This window comes from Castor canadensis, chromosome 4 (assembly GCF_047511655.1).
Source record: "Castor canadensis chromosome 4, mCasCan1.hap1v2, whole genome shotgun sequence".
Classification (NCBI taxonomy): Eukaryota; Metazoa; Chordata; class Mammalia; order Rodentia; family Castoridae; genus Castor; species Castor canadensis.
The window spans coordinates 182,335,567-182,355,863 of NC_133389.1; the positions used below are offsets into that span (position 1 = coordinate 182,335,567).

At 50.3% G+C, this 20,297-nt stretch overlaps 1 protein-coding gene across 6 annotated transcripts in view; it reads left to right on the forward strand.

Moving 5' to 3' along the window:
- The first annotated feature begins 6,966 nt into the window (after positions 1-6,966).
- Mlph (melanophilin) overlaps positions 6,967-20,297 on the forward strand; it is a 46,720-nt gene continuing 33,389 nt past the window's right edge. For 2 of the 6 annotated variants that reach the window (XM_074072070.1, XM_074072071.1), the window contains exons 1-2: positions 6,972-7,218; positions 12,997-13,130. In XM_074072070.1, the coding sequence (XP_073928171.1) occupies positions 13,021-13,130 (110 nt within the window). In that variant the 5' untranslated portion in view covers positions 6,972-7,218; positions 12,997-13,020. Of the gene's footprint in view, positions 7,219-12,996; positions 13,131-20,297 lie in introns of all 6 variants that reach the window. The other 4 variants (XM_074072075.1, XM_074072074.1, XM_074072073.1 and 1 more) reach the window with 4 other exon arrangements.

Here is a 20,297-nt window from a genome sequence, read left to right on the forward strand (position 1 = left end):
TCCTGTCCACCCTGCTTCTGCTGTTTCAGAGTCCTGGCGTTCCCCTGGCTCTAGGGAGTGGAGTTCCACAGCACAGTCTCCAACCAACCGTCAGCACCAAGTACAGAGAACAGCCAATACTGAGTTGCTGTAAGATGCAGGTGCCCCACCCCCTACCACCACCATTGCTCCATTCCTCATAGCCTTGGTGAACAAAATGTTCTTGAGCCCTCCCAGAGAACACAGTCAAGCAGCAGAGCCTTTGGTCTTTCTAACAAATCTATCCTTACACTCCTGTCCCCCAGCTCCTTAGCCTTCTAAGCCCACTCAGTACTCCACCAGGCAAGGACAGCATCTACACCTCATTCACACCACACTTAGGCTTTGTGAAGCCATCTCAACAGTGCATCTGGATGGTTTCCAAGTGTCCTTGTCATGAAGTTGAATCCTGAGACATGGGAGGCTTCTCCCAAATCCATAAACTTAATATCTTCAAAGGCAGTTAATACACATTTCCCCCGATGCTTGGTGACACAGATTAGCCAGGACCATGAGAAGCAATTTACTCCAGAGCCGGAGTTTCTCTTTCTCTGTTGGGTCAGCTGGGACCTGGATCTAGAAAGTGGCTTGACAGAAATAAGAATAGATGAGAATGACCTTAAAGAGAACAGGCATCCCGTGAAGGCTCACCTCGCATGAAGCCTGCACAGTGTCGAGGCACCAGCACCTCTGGGGAAAGTGAAATTGGTGTTTCTCCATGCCTAGAAGGTTTGAGACATTCACGCTTAAACTCGTCTACCCAAGTGTCCCCATCCCAGGTCAGGAGTCCAACCACTTCCCTGTCAAGGCCCTGAGTTAGCATGAAACACCTATTCAGGGTATTCTCTTTGTAGCAGTTGCATGGATATGCGGGATGGCAGCACGAGGCGCCAGTTAAATTTGATTGTTTTGGCTTAGCACTCTGATCCTAGGTCAGGGGCTGCATCTGCTTCTTCCTCCTCCTCCTCCTTGTCCTCTTCCTCCTCTTTAACTGGCAGTGCTGGGGATTGAAACCAAGGCCTTGCGTGTACTAAGCAAGGGCTCTACCACTGAGCATATACCCGATGAATGTAAGTTAGCTTTTATTACTGTTTTTAACTAATTTTAAATACATGGCAATTCTAATGAAGTGTTTCCAGTATCCTGAAATGTATTTACAAAGCTAACTTCAAACCAGGAATCTGGTCCAGCCACCAGGTCTCTAGAGCAGGTAAATCCGAGCCAGTTTTAAAGGTTGACTTTGGACAGCTGGAGGAGAAATGGTGGAGGCACAAAAGCCCAGCTGGACATAAATCTTTCCACCTGGGACTGAAGGCCTACAGTGTATTCTAGAAAGCAAGCAGGCTCAGTTGCATTTGTGGGGTCAGGGAGTTGTAGAGGATGGGGCTGTAACTGATTGGGTTGGGGTTTGGGTGGTGGTGAGGGTATGGTAAGCTGTGTGGTAAACACAAAGACCAAGACTGGGGTGAAGACAGGGGAAGGGAGAGGGTAGGACTGTGGACTGGGCTGTTGGTGATGGGCTTGTGGTCTGGCTGCTGGTGAGGTAAGGGGCTTGGCAAGGTGCTGCTGGAATCTTATCCCTGTTTCTGGTTGGTTTCCAGTTGGCACTGCCACCACACTCCATCCTGGCATCAAACCCACCTGAGCGCTCAAGTGAGAGATCTTGTGACAGATTGCACTGTGGCGAGGGCCATTAGCAACACCACAAGCATTCTGGAAATTCAAACAAGAGTTTAATGTGAACTGCAATTCACACTACTGAAATTAAAACTGGGCCATTGCTGTGAATTGGGCCTGAAGGAGAAACGGAAAGAATTGCTCCTGCAATGCCCAATTTAACCTCTGAGATTTGGAAACAGGGCAGTGGCCACCCCTGGTGTAGGGCACAATACACTGAGGCCGATTTGGCTGTTTCCTGTTGTTTTCCCTGGCAGATCTAGGCTTGAGTTCCACCTTCTGCACCTCTGCTATTCAGGCACCGACTGGGCGGATCACCACTGCCATGGCGGTGCATCCAGGCCCAGAAACTCTCAGACCTGGTCTGGATTCGATCTCATCTCTAACAGTGTGAACTTGGACAAGTATCTCTTTCCTTAAACACACAGCCCAATTGAGACAGTGTGGGTTAAGCATCCACCCATCAATTCTGCAGGTAAGGCTCCCAAATAGAGCTGGCTCAGAGCACAATAGGTCTTCACTAAGGATCTCATCCCCTTTGGCTCTCTTCAAGACCACACAACTGAAATTTCTGGAAAGGGAGCTCCTGAGAATGCAGCATGAAACAATGCCTGATCTCTGACCTCTCTCCCTTCAGCTTACTGTGACTGCTTAATTCCTGAATCCCTGGTTGTTAAGGCTCCTAATTAAGTTAATAAAGTTACTCTAGAGAAAGCCCATGCTCACTGGCCCATGTCTCACCCATGCTGAAGCTTCCAGAACTCCACCAACCTGAGTGTTCTGCTGCTTTTAAGGGCCTCTTGTGAACATTTTTTTCACCCTCTCCGTTGGGCTTCCTGGTTAGCTAAAGCTCCTTCCTGTCTTCCCTGGTCAGCTGGTCTCCCTGGTCAGCTGACCTCCCTAGTTAGCTGGGCTCCCTGGTTAGCAGGCCTCTCTGGTTAGCTGGAGCTCCTTCCTGTCTTCCCTGGTTTGCTGGCCTCCTTGGTGTGCTGGTCTCTGGTTAGCTGGCTCTCTGGTTAACTAGAGCTCCTTCATATCCTCCCTGGCTAGCTGACCTCCCTAGTTAGCTGGCCTCCCTGGTTAGCTGACTTCCCCGGCTAGCCGTCCTCCCTGGTTCACTGGAGCTCCTCACAAGCACTACCAAGATGCAGCTTCCCGTGTGCTCAACTGAGGGAAGCACATTGCCAGGACAGGTGTGAGCACACTACTTTTCTGAGCCCTTGAACATCAAGATACACATATTTGAAATGAAATTCTGTTAGCACTGTGCAGAAGGGGACTGTTTCTTGCCTCAACGAGCAGAGAGAGAGAGAGTCTCAGATCAACTTAAAAACCAGGAAAAGGCCAATGGATGGCCAAAGCTGCAGGAGAGTGAGGCCCCAAGAAAGACGGAGTTCCCTGGGAGGTCAGTACGGAGCTCAGCATTTGTTCTCAGAGCCCTGCATCCACCTTCCCATCCAGCCCCTTCCCCAGGGACCCAAGAAGGTACTGTGAGCTCAGCCCCCTCAGGTGGTAAAGGGTGGAGTTCTGTTTGAAAAATGTCGGTCAAACTGAGCAACATCAAAATGTATCATTATGTGATAGGATTATAGAATAGGCTTTTTCAAGAAGTATTTACCGAGCGCCTACTAGTCACCAAGCACCGTGAAAGGCAGTGGGACATAAAGTGACCCCGCCACCCCATTCCTGCAGAGCCTAGAGCAGAGGGCTACAGCATTCCAGAGACCCACAAAGAAGTGACAAAGCACAGAGACAACAGGGCCCGATGGTGGGCAGAGCTGGACAGTCAAGAAACACTTTTCTGAGGACAGCTGAGCCGAGACCCAAACAGGAGGCAGGATGTGTAGAGGTGGAGAAGGATGGCATTTGGGTAAGGGTTGGATCCCTGAGGGCACAGGACAGTGGCAGGGTAAGAATGGAGGACAAGCAGACGGGTGCATTCTCACTGGTTCTCAGGGGTCACAGTATCCTTACATGTTTGGAGGATGGTCACAGGAGCCTGTGCACTGATGCTCTAGAGACAGCAGGGTCAGAAGTCAGATGGTGACACCATCTTGAAGTTCCAGGGCACTTTTGTGCAACCTATGACCCCTGACTAGCTGAACAACTGCAAAGCCAAAACATCTCCAAAAACAGTGTTTTCTCAATTTTCCAGGTTCATAAAATTTTCAAATGCATTGCATGTCTAATCAAAACATATTTTTCTTATAATTGACACACAGCTTCTTAGACACAGGTAGAATTTGAGGCAGTATTTTACACGTGTTCAACTTCCTGGGTAGTCAGCATGAAAATCCAGAAGGCCATGTTAGCCCAATGCCACACTGGCTCAGAGGAATGGCTTAACTCCTGCCTGTCAGTAAGCTTGAGGACCCAGGAGGGGCAGTGGACAGGTGACAGCAAGCCTTGCCAACACTAATCCTGACTCTGCCATCTCAAAGGAAGCTGGCAACTTCCAGACTCTGTAAGAGGCTCCATAATGGAGTCCATACTGTTCCCTGGGGACCCCTATCTAGGAGCAGATATGAGGCTGAGTCCAAAGTTACCCCTCAAAGGACTTGCTGTCCAATCATACCTGGAGATGCGGGGACCTCAGACAGTGAAATTGAAGGGTGCTTCCCTGAAGCCTATCTTCCATGGTAAGCTTCCTGCCAGTTGTAGCCAAGGGAACAATCCTTCAGCTCTGTCTTGCCTGTTCCCAAATCCTAACAAAGACCCACTCTCTGGGCAAGGGAGTAGGAAGGGGTCCTCTCCGGCCCTCTGGAGTCCACTCACCAACCCAGACCTTTCCAGATTCCTTTACGTGAGAGACTCAGGGCTGAGGGGTAAGCTGCTTCTAACTGGCTGTGTGACCTCTCTGGGGATTGTCTTCCTTATCGGTCAGATACAGGCTTGATGCACATAAAGCTTGAGAAACAAGAAGCCAGTGAAAAAAGAAGCGTAGCTCTGAGAACAGGCCAAAATGTGAGGGAGTCAGAGTCCCCAGCAGTACATGAAGCTGGGGAGGCAGGAGTCCAGAGGCACAAAATGTACTTTCTACTGCCTGTTTGACCTTGTTTATGAAAATTTTAAACGCATATACCTCTCCCTATAAAATGCTTACTCATTACAAAGGGAAGAGGGAAACTTGACCATGGAGAAGACAGCACCTTCATCCGGGATCACGGTGAACATCACTGTAATGAAAGGAGTTGAAGGCATGCATCATGTGACAGGCACCGTGGAGACAATTGACAGGTGCCTGCCAAAGAGGCAAAGCCTGAATGTAATCACAATCACAAGGAAATACCAAACAAATCCACATTCAGGGACGTTTTACAAAATACCTGACCTGTAAAATTTAAGCATGACCAACTGGAAGGAGAAAAGACAAACAACATGACAGCCAAATGCAATGCGTGGCTCACAACTGGCCCTTTGGCAATAAAGAGCAGCTGGCAAATGGGAAAGGGCTCTGATAGTCAGACAATGTTCAATTTTGTTGGTTGGGTTTTAGGTCTACAGAAGTTTACAATAAACAAACTCTGAAACATATGGCCAGAAGGTGTGGGGAACGCTTTCATCATACTTACAGCTTTCTATTATTTGGAAAGTTTTCAACAATTTTAAATGCTTTTAATTTTAATTTTTTTCCCTTAGAAATTGCATATCTCCTTTGGCTCAGAAATTCTGATTTTAAGACCTTATTCTGCAGGTGTATTGGTGGATACTCATGTCTCTACAATGGTATTTACATATCATTATAAACGTGTGTGTGCTGATGATACTGATGACCTCTATGGCAGAATTATTTAAAAGAGCAAAAATATCAAGACTTAACTTCAATCGAAGGCTGGTAAGTAACCATGGCATCTCAAGGTAACTTGTACAGCATCTTGTAGCCAGTGGACACACCTGGCAGGAATTCCACATGCAGATGGTGTAGCCGGTGTACTGAACCACCACCAACACACACACACACACACACACACACACACAAAGTGATTCCGAAATAACACACAGGACACCAGTAATAATGACTGCTTCTAGGGAATGGAGTTGGGAGTAGGAATATAAAAGATTTGCCTTTTTTATATTCTTTATATTCATTCTTGTATGTCTTTATCATATATCACGATGTATCAGTTTTATACATTTGAAGCCTCTAGTCCAAATTAATAAACACTAAAATATTTTAAATCTGTCCTTAAGGAGCTTCTTATCCCAATAACGACTGTGGAGGATTCGTTATTTTTCCAAAGCATGGGGAAGAAAATGAAATACATAAGAACCGGATCCCATGGGCAGTGGAACCCCTGGTCTAAGAGTAGGTTTTACTGGTTTCCAAGGTTGGCACCCACCACTTGGTATTAGGTGAGCAGTTCTGACTTCTCCAAGGGCCTGAGACACCCCAATACACCTAACAGTGCCCCATCCCAGGGCTCAGCAGTCAACACCTGGTGCTCTAATCCCAGCAGCCTTCTGTGGCTTTTCAAAGCTCTCTACAAATGAGGTGATGTGCTATCACAGGGAGCCTTAGGTTCAGATTCCTCTTCTGTTCACCTCATAACTATTTATTTATTTGGATTCCTGTCCCCACTTTGCCTGCGTGAAAATCACTTGGAAAAAGTGTTTGATCATCTTTAAATGACAAGTGATCAGGGATGCTCTGATGCTCCCAACTCTGGAGGAAAGAGGGAGATGTGGTCCCCACATGTGTCCCTGTGTCCAGGGTAATTCAGAAGGGTCCGGTGGGCTGGAGATGGTGACGGGGCTTGGGACAGCCTGGGTTCCTGATCCTGCGGCGGAACTCCAAGGCGCTTCCCCAGCACCACCGCCGCTCCTGATGCAGCGCAGAATCCAAGGCTAGGGGCGCGCAGTCTCAGGCAGGAATCCCTGGACTCAAAGCCCTACTGACAGTCGGTGGCTTTGGGTAAGGCGCTTTTCTGAGCCTCAGTTTCCCTGTCTGTAAAGCCGGAGTAACTGGCCTTCTCCCTAAGGAGTCAGAATGGGAGTTCAAGCAGGAACCACGCGCTGCCCGAGGGCGCGCTCAGCATGGGTCCCTCCATGACGAGGGCAGGACCGCAGCGACCGCAGCCCCATTGCAAAATTGCCACGAAAGTGCGCGACTCGCAGGTGTGGCCTCACCCTTCTCTCCCCGCCGCCGCCTTTCTTCCCAAAACTGGTTTAGGGGTGAGGAGAAAGGCGCACCCCTTGTACCAGTTGGCACCCACGCAGAGGCCCCAGGGTGTCTGCCCCGCCCTCAACTTGAGCGGTCACCCCGAAGTGCCCAGTGATCCCCGAGCTGGGCGGGTCGGGGAACAGCCCATGTGACCCGGGAGGGCGGCACCAGGACCTCACCCGCTGTCCTCTGGCTGGGCAGGTCGGGAGCACGCCAGCTGCCTGGCTCCTTGCGCTCTGCCTGGCTCCAGTGTGCACTGACCTGAAGTCCTGCCTGCTTGCTCCTCTCTCCCTCCCAGACCCAAAAGAGCAGCGCTGAGGACCGGCCTGGCCAGGAGCTGAGGGACCCCAGGAGAGAGGCTGGTGAGTGCGCTGAGAAAGAGAGCATGGGGCTTGGATGGAAACCCTCCCCCACCCCCAAGGGAAGGTCTGAGGTGTAGGTGTCCCGGCCCCCCAGGCCTTGGTCCACGTTGGTAAGGAGAGCACCCAGCACACCTAACCCCAAATCCCAAGCTTCTCCTGGATACATTGCTTGCACTGCTCTGGGTCCGGGGGAGCCCATTTGGGGCAAACAGTTGTTTATAATCAAAAGGCTCCTTTTGGAGTCTTCCATGTGGCCCCGCCCTCAGGACCCAAGGCAGAAGGCTGTTTGGAAAGAGACTTCCTCCTGTATGCCAGCCTGTCTTGGGGGAGGAAGAGAGAGGCTGAGGATCCTGGCATCGAGGAGGTGCCTGGCCCTCCTCTTGACCCCTAAAAGGCCCACGTTTGCTGGGATCAGCTTTTGTTTGCTGACAGGCTCCTTGGCCACCTCCTTATTACGGAAACATGGGGAGGTTCTGTGGGCCAAAGGCATTTTGGTCCCCACTGCCCCCAAGTCCCTATTCCAGCTGAATCTCACTTATAAATCCTCAAAGATTTCACAGGCCTGGACACCTGTCTCCTACTGTCCTAAAGACCGAAACTCCACTTCACTTTCACCTGAAAGCAAAGGGTTAGTGCCTTTGCCTCTTCTGCTTTACATAGGGTGTGATTGTTATATTTCTTCCTGAGATAGGAACGACAACTGAGGCAGGGAGTCAAGGTTTCACTAACCCACAGTGTGCAAAGGCCTGCAGTACCAGGGCTATAAGTCTCAGGAAAAAGGCCAGGCTGCAGACCACTGGAGCTAGGCAGTGAGCCTGGCACTTCAGGTTCCAATGGCTCGCCACTGCCAAGTTTGTGTCTGTCCTCAGACTCCCATTCTTTCACCTGATTTTTGGGCCTCAGCAAAGGCACAGCTCTCCTAGACAAGAGCCTCCCCCTGCCCCACATCCCCAGGGCCCCGTCACCTTAGAATAGAAGTAGCTGTGCTCTTTAATCTTGCCTGGCCTCAGTGTTCCATCCTAAAAATGGGGATGATGGCAGGTGCAACCTTAAGTCATTGGGTCTTACTGATTAAGGCATTAGTGACTGACAAATTAAAAGCCACTGGGAGTGGTGAAGAGGTCCAGAGCTGTAAGCCAATGGTGCCCTTCAGCGCCCTTCACTGATGAGGCAGGGATGGCCCAGGTGTGCTCTGGTCTGAGTGACTGGAGCAGCCACTAACTTGTCCTTTTCAAAAGCAACTTCTGAAAGCACACACACACACACAGACAGCACCCACACCATCATGGCTCCTCTTTAAGTCCAGCATCCCAGCAACATACTGGGCTAGAGACTGAGAGGTCATGAAGCCCAACCATTGTCCAAGGTTGAGGTGGGAAAACTGAGACCCTGAGAGGAAGGGTAACCTGTACAGATGGCCAGGCTGGCTGTGCTGGGACTGGGTGGGAGTACCGCTGCCCCCCTCTGCAGCCACATGCTGGGCTGGCACTCGCTGTAGTTGAAGCTTTAGATGTGGGTACCGAGCCTATGGCCACAGGGAAATGAGGTTCTACAGAAACCTCTAGGAGACCCAGGGCAGCAGAGAGAACAGGCCAGGAGGGGGTGGGAGGTGGAGGGCAAGTGGGCTGCAGGAGCCTTTGCAGCGCTTCAGGGCAGTGCCTGGTGCTCGCTTGGGGAGGGGAGAGGCCCCTCTGGGTGGAAACGCCTCCTGCTGGGGCTTGCAGCCTTCACTCTTCCCTGTAGGCCTCAGCCATGCCGATAGACAGCCACACTGAGAGCAGTATTTGAGAGAAGCCCTAACAAAACTGAGACAGAAGGCGCCACAGTTGTCACCTCTGCCCACACCTTTATCAGCAGGCAAACAGCCACACCACACACCTGGCCTGAGTCAGAGAGCATCCCTGCCATTGTTTGCTGGCTTCTGATGAGGAACTCCAGCTCGCTGTACAGTTTCTGTTTGCTTGGGCGGATGACCACTCACAGTCACTGTGGTTCCAAGGTTCTCTAGGACAGGGGAGGTAGTTAGGAGAAATCCTCATAAAGATTTCCCTTCAATTTGGCCAAAATAAGAATGCAGATCTCTAACTGATAAAGATAACATACCCTTCAGTGTTCTGAGTTTGGGCTCAGCTCTTCTCTCTCCTTCCTGCTGGCCAGTCTCCGTGACACCTCTCTTTTCTCCATTACGACCTTTAAACAATTCGGGAAAGATTTGAAACAGAATTAAATCTGAGCAGCAGAGCAGGCACAAGTTGAAAGTGGTTTTTTGGTTCAGGAACCTCGTGACTAGGAGTTATCTGCTCAGAAGCGGAACAAGGAACAGACAGGGCCTGGCGGTGACCACCCTTCCGTAACACACACCTGAGAGGTTCCCTCCTCTGCCAGGACAGGTACAGAGCAGCACCGCTAAAGCGGTGGACCTAGCACATTCCTGCTCCCATGTCCTCCTCGACTGTTGGGACTTGAGGGACATGGCAGCAGACCCGCTCTCCAGGTGCAGGCAAAATGGGAGTGATGGGGAGCACTGACTTGCAGAAGGCCACACTGTGCCTAGCCCAGCAGCTGCCCCTCCACCACACTGCAAGTGATTTCATCATTTGCAGGCTGGGGACCAGCAGGTGGACTAGAAGCACGCCTGCAAAATACCACTGACTTTTGGGTTGTGCATTTTAAGTACTAAAGTCAAACATATTCTCTATTTAATTTTAGATGATTTTCTAGCTTTAAGCCTCTGCGTGCATCAATCTGGTCACAGTGGATAAAGACCCATGCCCTCCCTGCCAGGTACTACTGGCTCTCAACCCCTCACTGTTCCAGGAAGGCACTCAAACACCCCATTGCCCCTTCTGTAGGGCACAGCCTCCAAGGGGCCACCAAAGGAATTTGGAAATGCCAGCCCTCTTCCCCAAACCTCCTGCTCACAAGGCCATGGGGCCAGAGCTAAAACCTAACACCTTTTCAGGGGACTTCCAACATACGAGGTACAAACATATTGTTCTTGACTTAACTATGGGAGGTACGTGTATGTTTTCAAACTCTAAATTGCATCATTCCCAGCCCTCTTAAAGCATATGGAATATACTTGAACTTGGGGTCCTTCCTGGAGCCTCCAAGATGTGCTTTGCCGAGAAGGCGTTTCCCAGCCAGGCGTGGGGGCTGTGCCTCCCTCTCTGGGTCCCCTGTGTGCATCTCAGCATGATTCTGTCCCTAGCCTCACGTTTTGCTCTTCTCCTGAGGATTTAAGTTTCTGCATCCAAGGCCTGCAGCTCTGGTTTCTTCCTTAGGAAGAGAGAGAATGAAAAGCCACCCCTCAGCTGAGGGTCATGCTGCTCGTCCTTTCTGAAAATAGAACTTGAATGAATGCTCCCCTTATGGCACAGTTGGTTTGGTTTTTTTCCAAAAATGATGAAAATAAAAAAGAATAAACCCCGGTCATCCATCAACTAAAAACTTTTGTTCCGATTCTTTAGAAATCAGACACCACACATTCTAGGAGCATCAAGAATGCATTCTTTCCCCTGTGGCTCTTTCCTGTCCATATCGGGGCAAAGTCCTAATGCATTTCTCACATTCGCCGTTGCACCTGACAGTGGAAATACTGAGGGGCAAGTGCAAAACAAATTAAGAATTTAGTTTTCACCAATGTTAAGACATTAAATGTTTTGGGAATGTTTTAGTTGACAGCTATGGGCCTCTGAGGAAATTTTCTTTTAAATAGTGTCCACCTAGCCAGGGTCGTAATTAGCCTCTCGTGTGCCTGACTGGAAGTCCATTTCTGGCACAGAGCCAGTTCTGTGTCTGCACACTGACCCCACTCCTAACTGTTTGGCGACTCTGAAGGAGGGTGTGCCTCAGAATTCAAAAGCAAGACCGGGTTTTCCACTTGGTTTCCAGGTCCCCCTCTGAAAGTGTCCTGACTGGACCCCTTCCCTCATGTTCCCGAGTACAAGAGTTAAGTCCTTAGGGAAGACTTGAGGTCGCACAGGGGTTTTCAACTTTCAGTCACCCAAAACAGGACTTTCACTCATTCAAATTCTGTCTTCCCTGGAACTGCCTTGCTGGGAGCCCCACTGGCCTGGGGGTCGGGAGCCCCACTGGCCTGGGGGTCACAGCAGTGTCCTCCAGCTCCAGAGCTCCCCTGTAAGGCCTCCTGCAGACTAATAAGCAAGGGCACAGAAAACACCCACTGTGTGCTGGGTACTGGGTCACTGTCCCTGTGGAGCACAACACTAACTAACATGACATCAGTGTTGACAGGAGTATGAAGAAGCAGCAGAGGATGGGGTGAGGGAGTAGGGAGTGACCAGTGAAGCAGTGCAGACCCTGGGTGGTCAGGGAAGTCTGCTGTGAGGAGGGAGTGGAGCTCTGCAGTGTCCCCAGTATGAATGCATTGGGGTTATCAGGGATGCCTCTAGTTTTATATCCCTATGGTAATGTGAGCACCCCCAGGAGCTGTGAGAGGGGTGACATACTCTGTATGAAAAGCCAGCAAGAACACCTGTCATTCTCTGCTCAGCCATCACCATGGCCATTGCTGGCCTGCCTAACGCTCATCACCCACCCCACAGGCCACCTAGCCCAAGGGCTTTTGCTGTTGCCCCCCCATGACAATGTCCCCTTGAGTTTTGCCACCCAGAGGTGTCTGAAGATCAGCAGCATTGGCTAGCTCTAACTTGCACACAGGATCTAGTCTAAATGTAGACTCTGAGTCGTAGGGCAGGACCTGTGAATCTGTACCCTGACAAGCCCCAGGGGATGCTGCTGGTGTATGGACCACACAGAGAGTGGCAAGGTTCAAGATTCAAAGCTCATCTTGCTTGCTGACATTTAGATTTTCCTTCCTGTGTCCTTTTGACATTGACAGAGATCAAGTTTGGTGAACTTCAAAAGTAGAAGTTAACTTCCTGGTCAGTGGGTCACCTAGAAATACAGCACCACATATGTATCGAAGGGGTTCTATTCTGGGGAACAGCTAAGATGTCCAGAATCCCTGAGGAGGAGGCATGGCCATCCAGTGAACAAAGATGACCACCCCGACCATCCTGCCAACCCAGACATGTTTCTCCCCTTGTTTCTCATCATTTTCACCTCACTCCACTGTGGGACCCGTGTGAACGGGGATCCCAGCACAAACTCATTGCCCTCGGCAGCACGTGGTGTGACCTCCCGCGGAACTTCCCCACCATGACAAAGCTAGGGGAGCACCCCCCGACACCCCCAAGACAGCAAACCTTGTGGTGATTGGTGTCCCCCCACTTTTCCTACCCAGCAAGTCAGTCTCTCTGGCACCCCTTCTCTCACAGAGCCTGCACTGCAGAATCTGAGCTGACCTTGACCTTGACCTTGACCTTGACTTGGAGTTACCTTTTTTCTGTGCTGTTCCCTCTCCCAGGAAATCTAAGACGAGGAATCTCGGGGATGGAACAATTCTCAGAGTAGAGCACACCTTGCTGCTCCAACACAAAGCACAACCCTAGGACAAGAAAGGGGCGGGGCCCTGGATGGAGAATCACTGACGTTGATCTCAAATGGAAAGAGAATGAGGGTGGTTGTGTGTGTTTTCCCAGGGTAGGAAGTGACTCCCTTTTCAAATGTGAGCATGGGCATTTTACACATAGGCTCATTTTGGTTAATTAAACGGCACAAGATTTGCTGAACTACACCAGCTTCCAGACAAGCATTTGCTTGTTTGGATTTCGGCTCTGCCTCTTACTGTGTGACTTAGTAGGCATCCATTTACTTCCAGGTCTAACTAGTCATGACCCTGTGGCTTTGCAGGTGCAGGCCAGACAAGAGGCAGTGATGGGGAAGAAACTGGACCTTTCCAAGCTCACAGATGAGGAGGCTGAGCACATCTGGGCAGTTGTTCAGCGGGACTTTGACCTCAGGAGGAGAGAGGAAGAAAGACTGGAGTGAGTGTCTGGATAAGCCATGGAGGTCAGGTCCTCTGACATCCTGAGCGGCTGTCACCTTAGGTGCCTCTGGATGGGTAGGAGGCCAGAGGAGAGGTGGGGGTGAAGAACATGGCAGGAAGCCAAGACCTGGGAAGTGGTTTGGAGCCTTGGGTTCCTCATAATTATAAAATGAGGCATCCGTTTCTAAACTGTTATTCCATTCTGCTTTGGATAACTTTATTTCAACTTGACCCAGCTGTGGGTATTGTTTCATGAGCCAGACAATAGTCCAGCAAGTGAAAAGTGAACGGAGCTAAAGGTTCATGAGGAATGACATGACATCAATCTCAATCTGAAATGCCTGGACGTTGAGATGGAAGGGACTGGGGGTGGAGGCTGGCTTCTACCCTCTCAGGAGCAAGAGGGGCTTCCCTCCTGCAGGGATGACCCTGGCCCTGTGTGCCGCCTCCCCGCTCCCTGAGCTGAAACCTACCTGGCTGTCCACTCAACCTTCGCCTCACTTTTGCCTCCCTGAAGACCTGAAAAATTGATCCTCTAAGCCTTTATTCTCTTCTCTTAGCATCCTTGGGGGTTGGGTCAGGCTGTTGAGGAGGACAAAGAACAGAAAGAGGTGAAGGAAGTAGCCAAGAGCAAGTCCGAAAGGACAGGCCAGGCAGAAGGGCCATTAAAGATGGCAGAGGGCACCTGAGCTGTTCCAGGAAGTGACTGGAACAGAGTGATCAAGGGACCAGTAGGAAAGGGGGTCTGAGTCCAAGACAGATGGGATGAGTGGTAAGGGGGTGGTACAAGTCATGTTGGCCTTCAAGGTCATGAGGAGTGGGCTACTGGATATGGTCAGGTGTATTTGGAAGGCAAGTTTGCCCAGGGATTGGATGTAGGGTCTCGGGAATGGGAGAAGTCGACAGTGACTCCAAGGTCATGGCCTGAGTGACTGAGAGAATAGCACTGAGGTCAGCTCACTTGGGGAGGGCACATCTGGAGCAGGTTTGGGAAAGCCAGGAAATGGTTTCAGCCATGCTGAAGTCAGATAGCATGTGTAGGTGTGGAGTCCACAATGGACATATATGCTAGTCTGGAGCTCAGAAAAGCACATTCATCACACAGATAGTCTGTGTTCCTTTTCTAGGGCTGTCGTGTATGTAACGTGTAAACTGTAAGTTTGTTGATATTTGAGATCCTAAAGTCAGGATGTCCACAGGGCTTGTTCATTCTGGCAGCTCCAGGGGAGAATCTATTTCCTGGCCTGTCCCAGCTTCTGGGGACACCTGAATTCCTTGACTTGTGGCCTCTTCCTCATCTCCAAGTCCATCAGCATGGCATCTTCCAATCTCTCTAGGCTTCCCTCCCCCTCTTTCTCTGACTCTCCTGCCTTCCTGTTTCCCTTATAAAGACACCCATTGTGGTGGCATAGGGACTTACGTCCAGATAATCCAAGAGAATTCTCCTATCTCAGGAACATATTCCTACCACATCTGCAGAGTCCCTTTCACCATACAGGATAAAGTGCCCTCAGGTTCTGGGGACTAGGCTGTGGATGTTTTGGAGTGAGGGGAACATTTCTCAGCCTAACCCAGTATTCAGAGCTGGGGTACAGGAAGGAGGCTGCCAGGGGAGTAATTCAGATACAAACAGACCTTGCAAGGTCTGTTGCAAGTCCATTGTATCCTTGCAAGTCCAAGAATGGCAGAGCCCAGGGTTGTGGTCACAAGGCAGGCTGGCAAACAGACGAGAGCCTGTGACAGAACATGTGACATTATGTTCTGCTTACTGTCCTGCAGTAAAAGATGGAGACTCTAAGGCGCCTCGTCACGTTGCACTTGTTCCCAGCAGAGTCAGCGTTTATTCCAGCACAGGGTTGCTGGAGCGCTGGCAATCAGCAGCTCCTGCGTGACAGGCGATGCTGGAGAGAGGAGAGCATGGACGAACCCTGCAGGGGATGTTAGAGGATTCTCGGGAAGGGAGGGGAGGCCTCTGGCTCTGATTCAGCCCCGCAGCAGATCTCAGTCTCTCCCAGGAGCTGGCCCATGAAGCTGGGGATGTGGGAACCAGCTGTTCCATGTGTAGCGTGCACAGGGATTCTGGCTCCCCATCAAAACACAGTGCTGCCGGCCTAAGACTCCAAAAGCTCAAAGAGGTAGAGTTAGGGTGTTAAGGCCATTGGCATCGGCAAGTGATTTAGGACAGAACCGACTTCATCTTGTCTCCTACGTCCAGTCCCTGGCGGGTGCTGGTTAAAGTACTGGTTGAGCTTTGAGGATCCGGCAGACGGTCAAGTGAGAGCATGGCCTCCCTGTGCCAAGTCCGCCGTCTGGTGTGGGTCTTGTGCTCTGCATGAGGAGGGAGGCTCCCCATGTGGTGAAGAACAGACTTGGCTCAAAAGAGCAGCCTTGGCCTGCACTGTCCTGCAAACCAGGAAGTGCTGAGGGCTCACTAGGGGAGGACCAGGCAGGTCCAAGGACTGAGCCTTGGAGGGAAGGTCAATGATGGGGAGGAAGGAGCCATGTAGGACGGAGCCAGGTATGGCTGCTGAGCGCTCTGTGGCCTTCTGGTACAAGACCCCAGTGGCAAGAAGCAGAAATGTGCCTTGGAAAGGTTGCCTGTTTTCACTGTCAGCACATCCTTAACTCCTTTTCCTTCTCCACAGGGATTTAGTTCTCTTGGAGGTCATCAGCCAGCCTCAGGACCGTATCCTGACCTCTGGGTATAGCTTGAAGGTTGTGGGGGTTTCCATAGTGCACCTCCAGCAGAGGACCTGAGCATAAGGCTCAAGGGAGGACCTTCCCTCTTTAGAACCCCATCTTCTAAGAGCAGGTGAATCTGCGGAGGGGTCCACCTCATGGTAACAGTGCTGTCAGAGGAGCAGCTGGTCATCAGGCGAGGTCCTGGGGAGTCAGGAAAGGCCCTCACTCTTGCCCATACTTGTCATGTGGTATGGGCAAGGACCATGTGGTCCTTGCTGCTGTCAGTGCTCTGATGAAACAGGGGTCCTTGTTCAAGATGAAGTGTCCCACCAAAAACGTTCTGGCAGCTGACTCCTGTGGCCCCATCAGCAGCCTTCCTCTGCCTTCTTCCCTTCTCTCCCTGTCTTCAGTGTTTCTTTCGAACAGTCTGCTGACTTCCTCTGTGGCTTGTGCAAGGCCCCCTCCTCCTTCCAACCAGTCATGGTATTCCAAAGTCACATCTTCCCAAAAGGCGTGGGTCCAGGCGCTCTCATGAGCAGATCTTTCAAATGCTCAGAGAACAAATAAATCCTGTAATATTTAAACTGCTTCTGCCAGAGAGAGTTCACGAGTACTGCCGTGAACGCTTTGTCAAAGGACCTTTTGACAAAGACAAAGACAAAGAAAGAAAAACACAGCTCAGTTACATCACCATATCAGTAGCCCTGTGCTTGGCAGAAGCCACCAGCCACAGGTGGCTATTTAAATGAATTGAAATTAAATAAAGGAAGGAAGCCAGCTTCTTCATCCCACTAGCCCCATGTCAGGCGTGCCTGAGTCACACGTTTGGGCAGTGATTGCCACACTGGACCTTTGCAGAGGCCAGTTTGGTCGAATGAAGCAGAAGCCGGAAAGATCTTCTCACCTGTTGATTCCTCAAGTCCCCTGATGAAAGTCGTCCTAGGACAAAGGGGATCAGCTAGAAAGAACCAACGCCCAAACTTCCATGCTATTGAGCAATGGATTGAACTGTGGATTACTTACCACAGTACCCATTAAAATTAATACCTTAGGAATAAGTTGACATGAACACTCACAAGACACTGCTGAGTGGAAAAGGCAAGTTGTGAAAATATAGGGTTTTTTTCTCATTTTACTTTTTTAAAAATATGCAGGAAAATCTAATAATAATAACAATGGGCTCAGCCTTACATTTCTTCCCTTTTTGTCGCTGTTGTTGTTTGTGATACTGGCATTGAACTCAAGGCCTCACCATTGCTAGACAGGCACTCTACTGCTTGAGCCACACTCCCAACCCTGAGCACTCATTTTTTGCAATGATTGTATCCATCCACACATGCATTGGATTCTAGCCCCTTCTCTATCCCCTTTGTGGATTCTTCTCAACTCCTTAAATATTTGCTTTTGGAGATTCTCGAGCCTTGGGCTCAACCCTCACCTTTTCTCTGTGTGCGTCCACTCCCTAGTAACCAGCAACCTCATCCTGCCCAAAGGGTTTTGGCCTTGGTTCTGGTTTTGGCTAGGGAAGGGGTTTTGTTTTTCTTTTCTTTTTTTTTTTTTTTTTCAGTGCTGGGCATCAAACCCAGGGCCTTGTGCTTGCTACCACTCTACCACTGGGCTACACCTCCAGCCCAGCCCCAAGGTTTTAAATGGCCTCTAGCCCAGTACTGCCCAGTCCTGCAGTTATGGGAATGTTTGCATCTGTGCTTTCCAGTGTGGCATCTGCTCACCTGCTACCTGTGGCTATGGAGCATTTGATGTGTGGCTAATGCAGCTGGGGAACTGGATTTTTAATTTAACTTTAATTTAAACTTAAATAGCCACATGTGGCTAATGGCTGGTGGCTACCACCGTGGCCAAATGGTACTAGCCTACCTGACAGGTTCCACATTTGTGTCAGTGTGGGCATCTGATCAGCACCTCCTGATTCCTTCTCCTCTCCAGTGCCCCTTCCCCATCCCGGAAGCCACCTGGGTGCTGAGACCAAGTTCCCAGGAGTACCAGTTTTGCCCCCCTTCTTTCTCAGTCCCCATCCCATATGTCAGCAAGCACATCAAAACATGTCTACTGCTCACTCAGTGCCAGCCCCAAGCCCATCTCCCTTGTGGACGTACAGGGAGCCCTGCTGCCCACCATCCCCTCTTCCTCCCTCACTGCCCTCTTATCCATTCACTATACAGCCCCCCAGAGTCATCCCGTAGAAATAGGAAGCAGGTCATGTCACACCCCTGCTCATAATCCCCAAAGAGCAGCCCACTGTGTTTATGGTGAGGTTTGCCTACTTGTGGGCTGTGGCTCACAGAACCTCAGCCCTGCCCTCCCTCCACGAGACCGTCTCTCCACTTGGATCTCTCTCTCCCCCAAGGCACTTCTCTGATACAAGATGAGCTACTTACTGGCTAGCATCTGTCTCCCTGTGGGCATCTAAACCTCAGTGGAGGTCTGTCCTGTTGACTAACTATCTGTCCTGTTTACTGAGCGTCGCCAGCACCTGGCACAGTTCCTGACCATAGAAGAGCTTGGCAGCCATCTGAATGCACACAAACGATGACCACTGAAGCTTCATCTCTTATCTGACTTAGTCCTAACTTGGTCCTGGAATTCATGAACCTCCTGCCTCAGCCTCCAGACTGCTAGGATCCACACTGGCTCAGGTTATTGTGTCTTTTAAGTCTCCTATAAATCTATAAACTCTGCCACCCCCATCTCCTCTCTCTATCCTTCAAAGCTGATTGTTTAATTTTGTAGTTTTTCTCAATGTGGAGTTTGCTGACTGTGTCCCTGTGATATTTTCATGAAGGTTCCTTTGTCCCCTGTCTTCCTCTAGTTGAGAGTGAGTTCCAGAGAAGTGGCCCTCAAGGGACCTCTTATCTTCCAAGTGTTTCATGTTTATGTGTAACACTTGCATATCGAAAAGGTTATTTTTAATACTATACAAACACAAAGTAGTGCAAAGTAAACATTCCTGGAAGGAACACCCAGCTCGTTAGCTCCTACCTCTCTGGAAGAGTCCAGAACTCCTTGGACACCCCCATCCTGGACTTGAAGGGCCTGGTGCTGGGCACAGAAGAAGAAAGCCCCAGCCTGACACTGCAGAGCCACTGTGTCATCACCTGTGTTAGACTTACCCATTTCGTGTTCAAAGTCCTTTCAGTACATGTCTCCTGCATGTTTAGGGACAGCTGGTCCCCAGTGGTTATGGGAGAAATTATTGGGTAGTCCTAAAGCCCAGGAAGAGTAGCAAGATGGCACATTGCAGACTTGGTGACTCATGCCCTCGGATAAGGACCCAAGTATGCCTAAACAGAACACCCTGTTTTAAAGGGCACAGCCCACAAATCAAATACTAGGCCTGCTAAACTTACCAGAAAGGCAAATAGGTGGTGATGTGGAATTTCCCTCTCTGCAAACAGACAGGGATTCCTGATAACCTAAAGATCTCAGTGTGAGACATGCACAAATTGGCTCATTTATAAACAGAAGAAATTTGAAGTTGCCTGAGCTGGTCACTGGCACTGCAGACAGGTGGCTGAGCACAAGGGCTGAAACAGGAAGTCAGCTGCCTGTGCAAAGCCTGGAGATAAACATTGAGCTAAGATCCCTGGTGAGATTCTCTGTGCTCTCTGCCTCTGAAGCCCTCTCTGCTCACTTCCTCTGCATGGCATTTTTCATGTCTTGGTCATCAAGGTCAGCCTGCCCTCCCTCCCCTGCTGTAATTCCTGATACCACTGCCTATCACCAGCTCTCTGGTTCCATAGCTCTTTGGTTTATATTCTGTGATTCGTCCTCCTTCATCAGGTGTCTGACAGTCCTGTTCCTTCTCTTGCCACACTGCCTAAATAGGTCCTCCTTGCTCTGTGGAGCAGGCAAAACAATGTCCCTAATACCAAAAGATGCCCATGAACCAGACAGACATCCTAACGACCAGAACCTGGGAGTGTGTCACACTTCATGGCAAAAGGGAGAAGTGAGGTGCAGATGGTATGCTGGCAGGTGAGTTGGGCATGGGGAAGTTAGCCTGGGTCTTCCCGGTGGCCCAGTGCCCTCCCCAGGGCCTTTTAAGTGCAAGGAAAAGGGAGGCAGAGAAGAAGGAAGATCAGAGTGGTCCCCTGTTAGAAGACTCGGCTACCTCGCTGGCCTTAGGATAAGGAATGAAAGCAGGTCCCCTCTAGAAGTGGAAGAGACAGGGATGGAGTCTCCCCACAATGTCTCTTCCAACACCTTGATTTCAGCTCAGTGAACCCTCAGTGCTGGACTTCTGACCTCCAGAACTGTAAGATAAAAATTCATGTTGTTTTCAGCCAGGATGTTTATGGAAATCTAATAAAGCCACAGCACTGGCTCCCAGCCTCACAGAGCCTGACTTTTGCCCAGAGTAGGTGGGCTGCCCTGTCTGCTCTTGCTGGCAGGGCTCTCTCCTCCTCCTCACAAGGTCAATCTACATGTGTGTCACCTACAGCTTAGTGACCCCTTCTATGCCAGG